This window comes from Schistocerca gregaria, chromosome X, assembly GCF_023897955.1.
Source record: "Schistocerca gregaria isolate iqSchGreg1 chromosome X, iqSchGreg1.2, whole genome shotgun sequence".
Taxonomy (NCBI): domain Eukaryota; kingdom Metazoa; phylum Arthropoda; class Insecta; order Orthoptera; family Acrididae; genus Schistocerca; species Schistocerca gregaria.
Genome location: NC_064931.1, coordinates 508,765,072 through 508,781,892, shown reverse-complemented (window position 1 = coordinate 508,781,892; position 16,821 = coordinate 508,765,072). Strand labels below are relative to the sequence as shown.

Genomic DNA, 16,821 nt, shown 5'->3' with positions numbered 1-16,821 from the left:
CACACCTACTACAGTAGTACAAGTTTATATGCCAACTAGCTCTGCAGATGATGAAGAAATTGAAGAAATGTACGATGAAATAAAAGAAATTATTCAGATAGTGAAGGGAGACGAAAATTTAATGGTAATGGGTGACTGGAATTCGAGTGTAGGAAAAGGGAGAGAAGGAAACATAGTAGGTGAATATGGATTGGGGCTAAGAAATGAAAGAGGAAGCCACCTAGTAGAATTTTGCACAGAGCACAACTTAATCATAGCTAACACTTGGTTTAAGAATCATGAAAGAAGGTTGTATACGTGGAAGAACCCTGGAGATACTAAAAGGTATCAGATAGATTATATAATGGTAAGACAGAGATTTAGGAACCAGGTTTTAAGTTGTAAGACATTTCCAGGGGCAGATGTGGACTCTGACCACAATCTATTGGTTATGACCTGTAGATTAAAACTGAAGAAACTGCAAAAATGTGGGAAATTAAGGAGATGGGACCTGGATAAACTGAAAGAACCAGAGGTTGTACAGAGTTTCAGAGAGAGCATAAGGGAACAATTGACAGGAATAGGGGAAAGAAATAAAGTAGAAGAAGAATGGGTAGCTCTGAGGGATGTAGTAGTGAAGGCAGCAGAGGATAAAGTAGGTACAAAGACGAGGGCTGCTAGAAATCATTGGGTAACAGAAGAAATATTGAATTTAATTGATGAAAGGAGAAAATATAAAAATGCAGTAAATGAAGCAGGCAAAAAGGAATACAAACGTCTCAAAAATGAGATCGACAGGAAGTGCAAAATGGCTAAACAGGGATGGCTAGAGGACAAATGTAAGGATGTAGAAGCTTATCTCACTAGGGGTAAGATAGATACTGCCTACAGGAAAATTAAAGAGACCTTTGGAGAGAAGAGAACCACGTGTATGAATATCAAGAGCTCAGATGGCAGCCCAGTTCTAAGCAAAGAAGGGAAGGCAGAAAGGTGGAAGGAGTATATAGAAGGTTTATACAAGGGTGATGTACTTGAGGACAATATTATGGAAATAGAAGAGGATGTAGATGAAGACGAAATGGGAGATACGATACTGCGTGAAGAGTTTGACAAAGCACTGAAAGACCTGAGTCGAAACAAGGCCCCCGGAGTAGACAACATTCCATTAGAACTACTGACGGCCTTGGGAGAGCCAGTCATGACAAAACTCTACCAGCTGGTGAGCAAGATGTATGAGACAGGCGCAATACCCTCAGACTTCAAGAAGAATATAATAATTCCAATCCCAAAGAAAGCAGGTGCTGACATATGTGAAAATTACCGAACTATCAGTTTAATAAGCCACGGCTGCAAAATACTAACGCGAATTCTTTACAGACGAATGGAAAAACTGGTAGATGCAGACCTCGGGGAGGATCAGTTTGGATTCCGTCGAAATGTTGGAACACGTGAGGCAATACTGACCTTACGACTTATCTTAGAAGAAAGATTAAGAAAAGGCAAACTTACGTTTCTAGCATTTGTAGACTTAGAGAAAGCTTTTGACAATGTTGACTGGAATACTCTTTTTCAAATTCTAAAGGTGGCAGGGGTAAAATACAGGGAGCGAAAGGCTATTTATAATTTGTACAGAAACCAGATGGCAGTAATAAGAGTCGAGGGGCATGAAAGGGAAGCAGTGGTTGGGAAAGGAGTGAGACAGGGTTGTAGCCTCTCCCCGATGTTATTCAATCTGTATATTGAGCAAGCAGTAAAGGAAACAAAAGAAAAATTTGGAGTAGGTATTAAAATTCATGGAGACGAAGTAAAAACTTTGAGGTTCGCCGATGACATTGTAATTCTGTCAGAGACGGCAAAGGACTTGGAAGAGCAGTTGAACGGAATGGATAGTGTCTTGAAAGGAGGATATAAGATGAACATTAACAAAAGCAAAACGAGGATAATGGAATGTAGTCAAATTAAATTGGGTGATGCTGAGGGAATTAGATTAGGAAATGAGACACTTAAAGTAGTAAAGGAGTTTTGCTATTTAGGAAGTAAAATTACTGATGATGGTCGAAGTAGAGAGGATATAAAATGTAGACTGGCAATGGCAAGGAAAGCGTTTCTGAAGAAGAGAAATTTGTTTACATCGAATATAGATTTATGTATCAGGAAGTCGTTTCTGAAAGTATTTGTTTGGAGTGTAGCCATGTATGGAAGTGAAACATGGATGATAACTACTTTGGACAAGAAGAGAATAGAAGCTTTCGAAATGTGGTGCTACAGAAGAATACTGAAGATAAGGTGGATAGATCACGTAACTAATGAGGAGGTATTGAATAGGATTGGGGAGAAGAGAAGTTTGTGGCACAACTTGACTAGAAGAAGGGATCGGTTGGTAGGACATGTTTTGAGGCATCAAGGGATCACAAATTTAGCATTGGAGGGCAGCGTGGAGGGTAAAAATCGTAGAGGGAGACCGAGAGATGAGTACACTAAGCAGATTCAGAAGGATGTAGGTTGCAGTAGGTACTGGGAGATGAAGCAGCTTGCACAGGATAGAGTAGCATGGAGAGCTGCATCAAACCAGTCTCAGGACTGAAGACAACAACAACAACAACAACAACAACAACAACACTGTGTCAGATGCAGCAACCTTATGTTCTTGTTAAGCTGCTGGCAGGGCGATTGTGTCCCACCCACCTAAAATGAATATTGGGTGCCAGCATGCTGCAACAAGATTGGGCGTGGTTCAAACCAATGCCCTCCTAATGGTCACGGCAGTGCTAGCTCTCCCACCTGAGCATTGCGAGTTTCATTGGTTGGCAAGAGCTAGGAGGGAACCGATTCAAGTCTCACCCCATCTGGTGGCAGCTTGCAGCAGGAAGAAAGTTGGCGAACTCACCGCAGAAGTCAACACACAGCAGACGTCCGTTCAAAGCCCGGCTGTGTTGACATGCCCAGCTTGGTTGGCCAGCCAGTTTTATTAAGAAAAAGGCAGGTCTTGTTGTGATTGAGGTCACATTCACAGTCAGGCTGTCACAATGTCTCAAAATGCAGATTAATGTCTCATCGCCTTAGTCACGGTTGCAGAGCTGCTAGCATGGTATAAGTGTTGAACTTGCAGGTGTCAGCAAGTGTTTGGATATCAGTATGGTGCCCTGGCTAGTGCCCATGGCACCTGTCACTCAAATTGGTGCAGTTGTGCCAGGACTGATACATTTAGAAGTTATAAATTTCTTTGTTAGAGAACCTGTGATTCACTCATTAGATGCTAATGGTAATACAATATAATGGAACTAATGTATGAAAGATATAAAACAGTTAAAGGATGACTTTGAAGTACAGAGAGATACATGGTTTTGAGATGGTACTGCAAATCCCATCCCTTTATATAACATTCCTTCACATCTGCCCAATTTGCTTCCCTACAACTTAACTTGTATGTAACGTCTCAGTGGAAAGTCCGTGAAAACTTGTTGACTAAAACTATTCCTATGGATGGTTGTTTTCAGCTTTGATGTGAGAGAGAAATCACAAATGGCCAGATTTCAACCAAGGATATCAAAGTGTATCAGCACTGCACTCCTTAAGAAATCCTGGTGTTGCTATAATGTTAGTATAGATTTCAGAAAGAGAATTTACATTAAGTCTGATTTGGAGAACAACACAACTGAGGATCATATTAACAAATTTGAGAAATGTCGTAAATGATGTTTTATTAGCATGGCTAGTTTCTGAGACTACTGCTCCATCAGGTGCTACAGAGGTGAGACAGATGGACCAGCAAATTGGAATACTGTCATTAAACGGTCCACCCATCCCAAACCCATTACTTTACAAACAGTATGATGTGTAGCACCTGATGATGGAGCAACATTCCCTGAAACTAGCCATGCTAATGAAACATCATTTACAAATGAAGTACAATATTGGGATTAAATGGCATGCCCACCTCACACCTATGACTTGACTCGTTATTGGAAACCCAGAATCTACTCTGTAGGAATCAACATGGATTCCGGAAACAGCAATTGTGTGAGATCCAACTCACTTAATTTGTTCATGAGACCCAGAAAATATTAGATATAGGCTCCCAGGTATGTGCTATTTTTCTTGACTTCCGGAAGGCGTTCGATACAGTTCCGCACTGTCACCTGATAAACAAAGTAAGAGCATAAGGAACATCAGACCAGCTGTGTGGCTGGGTTGAAGAGTTTTTAGCAAACAGAACACAGTATGTTGTTATTAATGGAGAGATGTCTACAGACGTTAAAGTAACCTCTGGCGTGCCACAGGGGAGTGTTATGGGACCATTGCTTTTCACAATATATATAAATGACATAGTAGATAGTGTCGGAAGTTCCATGCGGCTTTTCGCGGATGATGCTGTAGTATACAGAGAAGCTGCAGAATTAGAAAATTGCAGCGAAATGCAGGAAGATCTTCAGCAGATAGGCACTTGGTGCAGGGAGTGCCAACTGACCCTTTACACAGACAAATGTAATGTATTGCAAATACATACAAAGAAGGATCCTTTATTGTATGATTATATGATAGCGGAACAAACATTGGAAGCAGTTACTTCTGTAAAATATCTGGGAGTATGCGTGCGGAACGATTTGAAGTGGAATGATCATATAAAATTAATTGTTGGTAAGGCGGGTACCAGGTTGAGATTCATTGGGAGAGTCCTTAGAAAATGTAGTCCATCAACAAAGGAGGTGGCTTACAAAACACTTGTTCGATCTATACTTGAGTATTGCTCATCAGTGTGGGATCCGTACCAAATCGGGTTGATGGAGGAGATAGAGAAGATCCAAAGAAGAGCGGCGCGTTTCGTCACAGGGTTATTTGGTAACCGTGATAGCGTTACGGAGATGTTTAGCAAACTCAAGTGGCAGACTCTGCAAGAGAGGCGCTCTGCATCGCGGTGTAGCTTGCTCGCCAGGTTTCGAGAGGGTGTGTTTCTGGATGAGGTATCGAATATATTGCTTCCCCCTACTTATACCTCCCGAGGAGATCACGAATGTAAAATTAGAGAGATTAGAGCGTGCATGGAGGCTTTCAGACAGTCTTTCTTCCCGCAAACCATACGCAACTGGAACAGGAAAGAGAGGTAATGACAGTGGCGCGTAAAGTGCCCTCCGCCACACGCCGTTGGGTGGCTTGCAGAGTAAAAATGTAGATGTAGATGTAGATGTAGATGTAGACATATCACATGATGATGGAAATATTGTCTCTGAAACTATTTGTGCTAATAAAACATCATTTACAACTGAAGCGGACTTCTAAATCTTACCAGAAAGAGAGTTAAACCATTACATGTCTCCAAGTGGATCACTTTGTGCAGAAGTGAGAATCACAGAAATGCAAGAGCAGTTTTGTAAAACAAATCTACAAAAACACTTAAAATTGAAATCACATTTATTACGAACACTAATAGTAGAACTAAACTCCTTGACAGACAGTGCTGCAATTTATACAAACTTCGTATATTCTAGAATATACAAGCATTACAAATATATTTCAAGAACCTTCCAGAAATGATAAATTCATTGGACCAAGTACAGTACCCTGGTTCTTGATCTTCTCAATGGTTGTCTGTATGGCAGCATTGGCAGATCCCCGCATTCTAGCCACGTTGTCAAATCTCTTGATCACGATGAGCACTGAAGCTTCAGGTTCATCAAGTGGGTGTTAGTTTCCTTGAACAAGAAGCTTCCATCATTGATTTGCACCTTGGGATTGTAGTAGGACTTCATATGGAGGACACAAATGATGTCTCTTTGCTTTTGACTTCCTGATGAAGCGTCATAATTCTTGACTTTGTATGTGACATCCAATGAGCAACAAAGGAGATGATACATCCCAGAGTAGTGGTTTAGTAACTTTCCTAATAGTCCCACTTTCTGCACAAGTGTAAAAATCCAAGTCAAGAGTCCCAGACTGTATGTCACTGCCCAGTGCCAGGCATTATAGAGCACTTGGTCTTTTTCGTGAGAGTCCATGGTCCATACACAAGAAAGCTGTCTTGGTTATGAGGTGTTTCACATAGTCATTCTGAGTATCAGAGGGTTGAAATGGAAACAGAATATTCATTGTCATTGTCATTTCAAACTTGTGAGTTTGGAGTAGGAAAAATGGATCTAATACTGTAGTGTCTTGCTTTGCTGTGTTGTATGCAAATACCACAACAGGCAGTATTGTATCCCGATCACTCTCTAAGACATCAAGATATACCAAGAGAGCATCTGTGAATTTCTTATTAAAGCGTTCTGCGAGGCCATTCATCTATGTGTGATAGGCAGTTGTCATCCTGAGGGTAATATCACAACATGAAATTACCACTGACAGTCTCAAATGGAAAACTTTTCCTTTATCAGATGAGTCTAGGGATGCTTTTTGTTTCAAAATGACGAACTCTGCAGTTTCCGAAGCTTCAGCAGTTGGCACAGCTTTCGTGACAGCATAGCAGGTGAGGTAGTCACTGCACACTATTATACACTGATTCCTGTTTGTTCACTTTTGGAACCTCCCAAAGAGATCAGTTCAAGTACAGTGAAATGGTGTTGCTACAGGCATAATTGGCCAGCTGCTCATGAGGTAATTGTGGCACTTGCTTCCAACAAAGTTATTCCTTACAGTGGCTCACACAGAGAGTAATGGACCACTAGAGACCTGGTCAGTGATACCTGTGTGTGATTCTGTCTAGAGTCTTCATGAATCCTAGGTGATCAGATGTTGGAGCATTGTTGAAATATTTCAGAACAGCTGGCTGTAGATGTGCTGGGATGATGAACAATTATCTCCACATCCTTGGATCATAGTTCCTATTACACAATGTTCTGTTTATTAATTGGAATTCTCCTTTGATTGGTTCCTCCTCTTTCAAGACTTCTATAGTTTTCAGTAGTACTGGATTTTCCATCTGTCTAGCAGGAATGTCATTTAATGCAGAGATGACTGAGATTTCATTCATGCTTCTGTATTCTGCTACAGGATTCCTTGAAAGGCAGTCAGCATCCTCACATTTGCATCTGCTTTTCTACAACACTGTGATGTTATACTCCTGAAGCCTCAGTGCCTGTCTTGTCAGTCGACCCAACAGATCCTTAAGGCTAGTCAGTCAGCATAGAGAATCGTGGTCCATCACAACAGGTAATACTTTGTCAAATAGATATGGCAGGAAATGCAGGACATTCCTTTGGGTTGTAGACTAGTTCATCTCAGATAGGAGAGACATAAGTTATCACCTTCTCAGCCCTTTCCTGAATTTTCACTGAACTGGACCTATCCCATAACCAATAGCATCGGTACGAAGTTCTGTCTCAGTATTAAAGTCATAGAAGACTATGACTGGAGAAGACATTAGTGCCTCCTTAAGGACAAGGAAAGAACTTTCTTGCAACATGTTCCAGAATAATTTGGCATCTTTCTTCAGTATTTCTTGCAAGGGACATGCCTTGGCAAGAAGTCCTTTATTATCACCAGCAGCATGAGCACTTTCTGAGAAAACTTTTCACATCACAAATGTGCTGAGTAGATGGAAAATCCGTAATGCTATTTTTTCTCTGGATCAGGATGGATTCCATTGCCAATCACTGGATGCCACTAGATTTTTAATTCTGGGGCAGCGAAAAGGCTCTTTTTTGGATTCAGGCAGAGGCCTGCGATCTCACTTCACCATGGCTTACACGGTCTTCAAGCAGTCAAGTGATGACCTTAAAAGTCTTAAAAAATAATGTCCACTGTCAGCCAAACAGTAAAAAAACATTGTCCATTTAAAGTGTCGAAGCAGGTTGTCCATCGTGTGTTCGTAGTTGGCTGAATCATTACACAGTTCAAATGGCATACCTTTCAACTCAGAGAGACCATCAGGAGTTATTTAACAGTCTTATCCCTGTCAGACTCATCAACTTCAATTAGCTACTAGCCTCTGTGCATGGCCACAGTTGACAAATACTTTGCTCATTTCAGGCACTCTAATGTGTCATCAATGCACAGCAATGGTAGACATATTTTTCCCAGATTTTGTTCAGTCTTCAGTAGTTGATGGAGACATTCCATGTGCTATCTGTCTCCTTCACAAGGATCAGAAAAGAGAACCGATGATTCTTTGAAGGTTAAATGATGTCATCTTGCAGCAACTACTCCATCTCCTCCTGGATTATCTGCTGTTCAGCCAGTGACACACACTATGAGCACTGGATAATTGGTGGATCATTCCCAGTGTTGATACCGTGTTTTTCCATGGGGCACTTGGTCTGTCTTTCCTCTACTGTGGATTTGATAGCATCCATAAACTGATGCAGAATGGCTAACACTCACAGATGATGTTCCTTTGTCAGGCCAGAGCCACTGCCAGTTCGACAGTAGCTTCCTCCCCTGCACTGTCTGCTGTGGTAGAGGAGCACGATTGCTCATTGATGACAGTAAGCTGCTCTTCTCAGGCTGTTTTGACTGCCCCTATGCAAATACCTTTAGAAATGAGTTGTGGTTGCTCATGACAATTAGCGAGCCAAAATCCTCATTGAACACCTACAATGTTTATGATTGTCACTGGAACATACATTTCTTTTATGAGCCTGAGTAGCTTTTTACAAACATCAAAAGCTTCCCAGTTCCACTGAGTATCTAGACTGATGACAAATTCATCTCATTGATGTCAGTGGGATAACAACATCTTCAACAGCAAACCACCACCCAGAGCAATATTTGTTGTGTATACTGTTTGTGATTCCTGGAAGAAGTCCCATCTGAGTATAACATTGTGACTACTTTCTGTTAAAATAGAAAGTTTGAAAGGCTGTGTTCTGTCACTGATAGTTATTCTCTCAATACATGTTTCTGTTGGCTGGACGTTTTTCTGATTTGCTACCTGCAGCGAAATCACTTTCATATCATGGGATGGACAGTCTTCTTTAGCTGTGGATAATACGCATTTGACGTACATAAAAAGGAGCCACCGAGTTGAATAGCATCCAGATAGACTGTCCATCATTGATGACATCAGTGAGATTTCCTGTTGTCTTGATAACTGTCACACATTGAGTATTTTCAACTGTGGCAGTCTCACCTCCACAGGTGGTCACCTCAATTAGTTTTCCTGACTGTAATCATCTTCAACTGACTGGTTGCAATAGGACTGTAATGACAGTTGACATGTCGCAGCATAATAGACATCAAATCATCTTTTACAAACTGGCATGTTAGCATGTCATCCTCCATCTCATTAATGTCTGTTCTTGTGCAAGGTGTTAAACTTGGAAGAGTTGGTTGTAATTGCACTGGCAGATTCTGTGTTGTAGTTTGATAGTGATAGCAGCCTAAGTCCAAATTGGCAAAGTCCATTCTTCATGGCATGTTTGACTGGTGCTGGAGATTGGTGTTAACCATCAATAAACCTGTTCTTCAACATGATCTATTACCTCCTGACATATGGGGTCAACATTCATGGCTGCTATCTCTCATGTTCTCCATACAACAGTTCTGGCTGCCATAAAATTCTGTCTAACTTCTCTTACAAACTAGCATTTGAGAGAAATGAGATAATGATGGTCTTCCACAACTGCCACAGGCACCACATTCAGGAGTCAATTATACCTTTTTCATCTGACTATATTCTGTTTCATTTCCTCAATGTCCTGGTATCGCTTGATAAATGCTTCTGTTGTGCCATCCTTTATCAAAAGAGATGTGTAGATACCTTCTGCAACTCTTTCCATGCAATAACAATTTTGCCAGCTTCTGTCAGATTCGGATTCACAATCTTGCAAGGACCCAAAACATTCTACATGTACGACTGATTTTTCCCTATGATGTTGGGCACTATTGTTCTAGTAAATGGACTTCCTGTTGATTGTTGCTTAGTACTTTTTTTCCCCAGTTTGACTTGAAATTGTTCCAGTTATAGGTCTTCTCTTTGTTGTCCTTCAACCATTGCCGGGCTATGCAGTCCAAGAAGAAATATACATTTTCCAAACATATTATTTTTTCGCACCAGTTGTATTTGATGACTTGGTCATACCCTTTCCACCATTTTGTCAGTTGCTACCAACATTTCTGGAAAATACTAATGGATGCCTAGTATGCAGATGACTTGGAATCCACTGGTCTCCTAAATATACAGACCTTCAAAAAAAATGTACTGCTTGTATTACAGTTCCTGTTCATGTAGGCGGCGGCTTTTGTATTGTCTAACTGGAGACAGAGTGATGTAGATGTTTTGGAATACACAATGCCTCCACCAAACAGCACCATGCTGTAACCAAACTCAAGTCTGAATCCAAAACCAGGGTTGTCAATGAAATACAACACAGCACTGTGCAAGTTTATTACGAACACCAACATACAGACAGAGCAGAACTGAACTCCTGAACAGAGAGGGCTGCTATTTATAGAAGCATGAATATTTCAGAATATACAGGCGTTAAAACATAATTTATTTCAAGAGCCTTCCAGGAATGATAAATACTGAGTAACTGCTGCTGGTGCTCAGTTTTGAACTAACAACCCGCCAGCCAGCAACGCTAACCACTACACCACACTGCATCTATCACAGCTCGCAGCTGTATCAGTATCTCAAATTCTAGCCAGATAAGTATAAGATAATACAAATAGGACAACCTGCCACACAATTGACTGCCACGTAATCTGACTCAGCAAACCTCCATGAGCTGATATTGTAGAAAATAATGTCTGTCCAGCTGACTTGCGTACAGCTGGTCTTGAATCAACACACAGATCACCTGTAAGAAAACACAAAGCAAATACATTAAAAATATCATTACACACAGTTAAGAATTTGGAACTTTGTCCATTTTATTCCAAATTCAAAATAAAACATAAAAGATACAAGCCTGCAAAATTAAGATTTGTATGAGAGATATCAAACAGCAGACATAATAAATAAATGTGAGATTGGTTTTTTTTAAAACATCACTGCTACAAACTGAAATTTCTTCATTCATATCAGGCTTCACGCTAAATAAGGTATATAATGTGGTGTAATATTTCCATTTGTAGCCATATATAAAACAAACCAACAAATTATTCCATCACACAAATTAGAAGTAGATCTCTGGTTTACAACACTTCGTATTGAGCTTATTACAGCACAGATTTACTTATAAACCTGTAACATTATTGGAGCTCTGCGAGCCAAACATCTGGATGAGCCCAGTGGCGCATCGGCTTAGTTTTTGTCCTGTTCACTCCTGCAGTAGAAATTTCCACTGTGTCACAAAAGTGCCTTATACAGTGAGGTGTGTGGAACACAAGAGGGAGCTATGCTGGGGTAGCTTCTGATTGTGTAGAATATTCAACAAGAAATAAAAATGATTAAAAAAAAGTAATGAAAGTAAATGAGATATGATAAGGAAAAATATTGTGATGTGTGTAGTACAGCATTGTCAATAACTATATGTATGTAGAGAAAATCATGGCCAACAAAGTAATTGTAAATTAACTGGAAAGTATTCAAACAGATGAGAGGACCCACCTACAGGGAAGATTTTTCCCTAGCTGAAACACAAATCATCAACCAGTGGCAGAAGAGTGAAAGAAGATAAGAAGACCTTGATGGAGACAGATGCATCACTCGCGATGCGGTCGTGTTGGCAGGAGAAGAGTATAAGTTCATTTGAAACAATGTGAGTGAGAACAACACTAAGTGAAGGCAATGTAATCCAAATCAGTTGACGTGCATTTATATTGATAGTTTGTGAAAGTTCATTCTTAGTGGTGTGTAATTCAATAACTGGAAGCCATGTTATTTATTACACACAGTCGCTCAAAAAGTGTCAAGGCCCTTATCGAACATATGCCTGTTCTACAAACCTCTTCCATTTCCTTCTGTTGAGTGCACTGTTTGTCGATTCAGTGTCTGTGTTCATCCTAGTTGTGTCCTCCCAGATGTTATCTCTCCACCTATTTCTGGGTCTTCCTCTTCCTCTTGTTCCATCTATTGTCCTTCCACGTGTATTTTAGGTAGTCTGTTTTTGTCATTCTTGCTATATGTCCTGCCGAGTTAAACTTTCTCTTCTTTAGCACATCAACGATGTTTGTACAGCTCTCTTAATTCTTCATTGTTTCTTATCCTCCATTACATGTTATCTTCAATTACACACAATAGTACAGATAATTAAGGCTATATGGGTTTACAATTATGAATGGCTGCTGCTGTGATATATACATTTACATACTCCACAAGCCACTGTATGGTGTGCGGTGGATGATACAATGTACGACTATTAGTCATTTCCTTTTCTGTTCCACCTGCAAATAGAACAAGGGTAAAACTACTGTCTATATGCCTCCACCCAAGCCCTAATATCTCTAACCTTATTTTCATGGTCCTTACATGAAATGTATGTTAGCAGCAGTAGAATTACTCTGTAGTCAGCCTCAAACGTTGGTTCTCTAAATTTTTTCAATAGTGCTCCTTGAAAAGAACACCGCTTTCCCTCGGGTGATTCCCAGATGAGTTCCTGAAGCATCTCTGTAGTACATGCATGTTGTTCAAACCTACTGGTAACAAATCTAGCAGCCCGCCTCTAAACTGCTTCAATATCTTCCTTTAATCCAACCTCGTGCAGATCACAAACACTTGAACAGCACTCAACAGTGGGTTGCACTAGAGTTTATATGCGATCTCTTTTACAGATGAACCACACTTTCCTAGAATTTGCCCAGTAAACCGAAGTCGACCATCCGTCTGCCCAACTACAGTCCCTACAAACTCATTCCATTTCATACTGCTTTGCAATGTTACACATAGATATTTAATTGATGTGACTGTATCAAACGGCACACTACTAATACTGTATTCGAACATTATGGGTTTGTTTTTCCTACTCATCACTATAAACTTACATTCTTGTGCATGTAGAGCTAGCTACCATTCATTAAACCAATTATAAATTTTGCCCAAGTCATCTTTTATCCTCCTACAGTCAGTCAATGATGACACCTTCCCATACACCACAGAATCATCAGCAAATAGCCACAGGCTGCTGCTTACCATGTCTGCCAGATTATTTATGTATATAGAAAAATAACAGCAGTCCTATAACACTTCCCATGGGCACTTCTGACCTCATCTCTGATGAACACTCACCACTGAGGAAAATACACTGAGTTCTGCTACTTAAGAAATCTTCAAACCACTCGCATACCTGGGAACCTATTCCATAGGTTTGTACCTTCTTTAACAGTCAGCAGTACAGCGCAGTGTCAATCGCTTTAGGGAAATTTAGGAACATGAAATCAGCCTGTTGGTCTTCATCAATGGTTCACAAAATCTCACGTGAGAAAAGGGTAAGAGTGTTTTGCGCGAGTGATGCTTTCTAAAAGCATGCTGATTTGTGGACAGAGGATTTTCCCTCTCAAGGAAATTTGCTATATTTGAACTGAGAGTATGTTCAAGGATTCTGCAGCAAACTGGTGTTAAAGATAATGCTCTGTAATTTTATGAGTCCTTTCTTTTACCTTTCTTATATACAGGAGTCACCCACACCTTTTTCCAGTTGCTTGGGACTTTGTGCTGGGCGAGAGATTTGCACAGTAAGGAGTCAATACTGTAGAATGCTCTTTGTAAAATCGAACTGGGATTTCAGCATGATCTGATGAATTATTTATTTTCAAGTCTTTCAGTTGTTTCTGTACGCCAGTGATGCTTATTACTATGTCCTCCATACACATGTCTGTGTGATGGTCAAACAACATTATGTTTGTACGATTCTCCTCCATAAATGATTTCTTATATGCGAAATTGAGAACTTCAGCTTTACTTTTGCTATGTGGTAGTGCCGCACCGGGCTGGTCAGTAAATGAGTGGATAGAAGCCTTATGCTCACTTAGCAATTTTATGCAAGACGAGAATTTTCTTGGGTTCTCGGCAAGATCTACTGCTAAGGCATGACAGTGGTAACTGTTGTAAGCTACACACATGTATCTTTTTATAGACATGCAAATTTTTATTAACTTTTGCCTGTCACCATTTGTGCATTCCCTTTTGAACCGAGAGTGCAACAGCCTTTGCTTCCTCAGCGTTTTTGAATTTCATTGTTAAACCGTGGTGGGTCTTTCCCATCCTTAATCCACCTTCTCAGCACACATTCCTCCAGAGTTTGATTAACAATCTGTTTAAAGCATGACCATAATTCCTCTATGTCCATCATATTGGAACTAAATGATGTCAATTCCTTGTCAAAATGGGATGCTAACAACTGACTATCTGCTCTTTCCAGCAGAAATACTCTCCTAGCCTTCTTGACTGATTTATTAACTTCAGTAAGCCCTCTAGTGAAAGACTTGTCAATGTTGCAAGTTGAATTCAGCCTCAGGAAAAAAAGTATCTGACCAGACCCAATATGTTTCCAATATTCCTTATTCCACCGACAAAAGGATTATACTGCACCACAACTATTTGTGCAACAGCCATCCAAGTCATGAAGAGAATTGTGAAAGTCCTCTAAGTATTAAAGCAATGTCAAATTGTTCATTAATACTGGCTTAAATGTAGAGGATTTAAAAAGAATAAGATTTCATTTCACAAATTAGTCCCTTCCTTGTTGCATTGTTTTCCTTATTACAGTAAGCTCTCCTGTCACCTTCACCAGTAACATTACAAGATGCCAAGTTTGTTTTGTTTGCAAATGATACAACCATTGCAATAAATAGCAAATCAAGTGTAGTCTTAGAAAGATCATTTAATGAAATTTTCATGGAGATTAATAAATGGTTCCTAACAAATTCTTTGTCACTAAACTTTAAAAAAAAAAAAAAAAGAAAGAAAAAAACACTATATTCTGTTCAGAACTTTTAAGAGGTTTCCCACCAGCATAGGCCCAAAGTATGATGACAAATGGATAGAATGTGTGGACAGTGTTAATTTCTTGGGATTACAGCTTGATTATAAATTCAACTGGGAGGAGCACACCACGTAAGTGCTGAAGCACCCAAATAAATTTCTGTGTGCAACGTGAATGTTGTCATTCCATAATGTCATATCTTTATTTTCCGGGTTAATTCATCAAGCCAAGCTAAAGTTTTCCAGGCACAAAAATGTGTAATAAGAATTATTTGTGGTGTGAACTCAAGAACATCCTGAAGAGGCTTGTTTAGGGAACTAGGAATATTAACTACTGCTTCCCAATACATTTATTCCTTAAAGAACTTTGTCATTAAAATATATATTTTGTTTTGAAGCACCAGCTCACTTCATGGAATCAGAACTAGAAATAAGAATAAGATATGAAGTCACTTATTTTGGTCCAAAAAGGTGTTCATTATTCTCCTCAGTATGGATCAATTGGAACAAAAAGAACATCTAATTAATTTAATCTGTATGTCAGCACTGGCAATAGAATTTCAGTGCTAAAGTACCGTTAATGAATAGGACAGAATAGTTAATTATTTTGCTTAAGATAAGCTACAATTGTACTGTACACTGGAAAACAATAATTGCACTTGAGGGAAAATTTATTTGTATAAATGGCTCATTCGGTAACAGTAAATTCTAGTACTGGAAAGTGTAAATGAAAACAACCATCAGAAGTAAAAAAAAAATGTACCATGATTAACGCTGAGCAAAAGATTAATTTTAACAGTTAATATAATTCATGGGACATACTGTTGCATGTGTTAATTATTTAGACTGTATTGTTGAAAGTCAAAGTAACTGTACTGAAAAAGTACAGCCACAAGCCGAGTGAGAGTGTCTGTGAAACATTACAGATAGTAGTATGTTGGTACTAACAACATTTTGCTTTTGTGGGATTACATTGTATTACGGCATTTTGTACTAATAACGTCTAGGGTGAGAGATTTGGAGGGAAAAAAAAGAGAGAAGAAGAAGAAGAAGATGATGAAGATTTCAGTACCTGTAGCGTTGTGGTTCTGTTTCAAACAGCATGTGAATAGAAGGCTGCACGAATGATATGAGCACAGCTCATAGATAGCACAATTGGATAGTGGTACCAACCAACTCTTTGATGAACAAGTAAGAGTGTGGAGGACGTAGAAGAAAATATACTCGTAGCGAGGCACAAAGTCTCAGTCCCTATCATATTGAAACTATTTTTTGGAGACATGAAAGTTGATAGTATGCTACTGACACAGTCATAACTACATCTCAGTTTAGTAGTTGTTCCACGAGTGACAGATGGCTCAGATCTACCACGAAATATCTAGAAGTGTGATAATCACTATTTGGAACATATTCAGATAATCTGCTGCCAGCAGTGCACATCACAAGATAAAATCAAAAAATTCTTATCATCTGAACATCCCATCCACCCATCAACAGGATTACTTTGCAATGCTAGTTGCCTTTTGATGTATATTTCAACTGGCATCCTTGTGGTATATTTCAATCATATTTTGTGCTGGTTTCATTACAATGTGTTCCATTCTGAGTATCAATTTTCATATGGCTGACTTGTAAGTACAGAAGGTTTGCAATAAGATTTTGTTTGAAGCCAAAGAAAACTTCAGCTAACCCCGAAAAGTTAGAGGAAGCAACTAGTGAGTAAGCTTTGAGCCAAGTAAGAACAGTTTAGTGGTTCAAGCATTTCATTTGTGTTTATATCTGTGGAGGAGTTGTAAAGGGTCAATTGCCCCTTACGTACTGAGAACAACATATCTTTGCCTCACGCAGGTTGCAGTAGGTACTATTGATAGTCGAGTGCCCAGTACGCCAGAGAGTAGCCAGTGTTGAGACTCCGAGCAAGTAAATTGTTGGCTGCTAAGTGAGCAGGGCAGATTTCAGCAAGACGGCCGACCATGTTTACAATGTTTAACGGCTGTGGGCCTGACCTATAGCGAATACGTAAATGGCGTGAACTGAGTGATTTG

At 39.6% G+C, this 16,821-nt stretch overlaps 1 protein-coding gene across 1 annotated transcript in view; it reads right to left on the bottom strand.

The window, feature by feature from the left end:
- LOC126297690 (protein MON2 homolog) overlaps positions 1-16,821 on the bottom strand; it is a 224,139-nt gene that overhangs the window by 81,917 nt on the left and 125,401 nt on the right. The window contains exon 18 of the mRNA XM_049988806.1: positions 10,591-10,712. Coding sequence (XP_049844763.1) covers positions 10,591-10,712 — 122 coding nt within the window. The remainder of the gene's footprint in view (positions 1-10,590; positions 10,713-16,821) is intronic.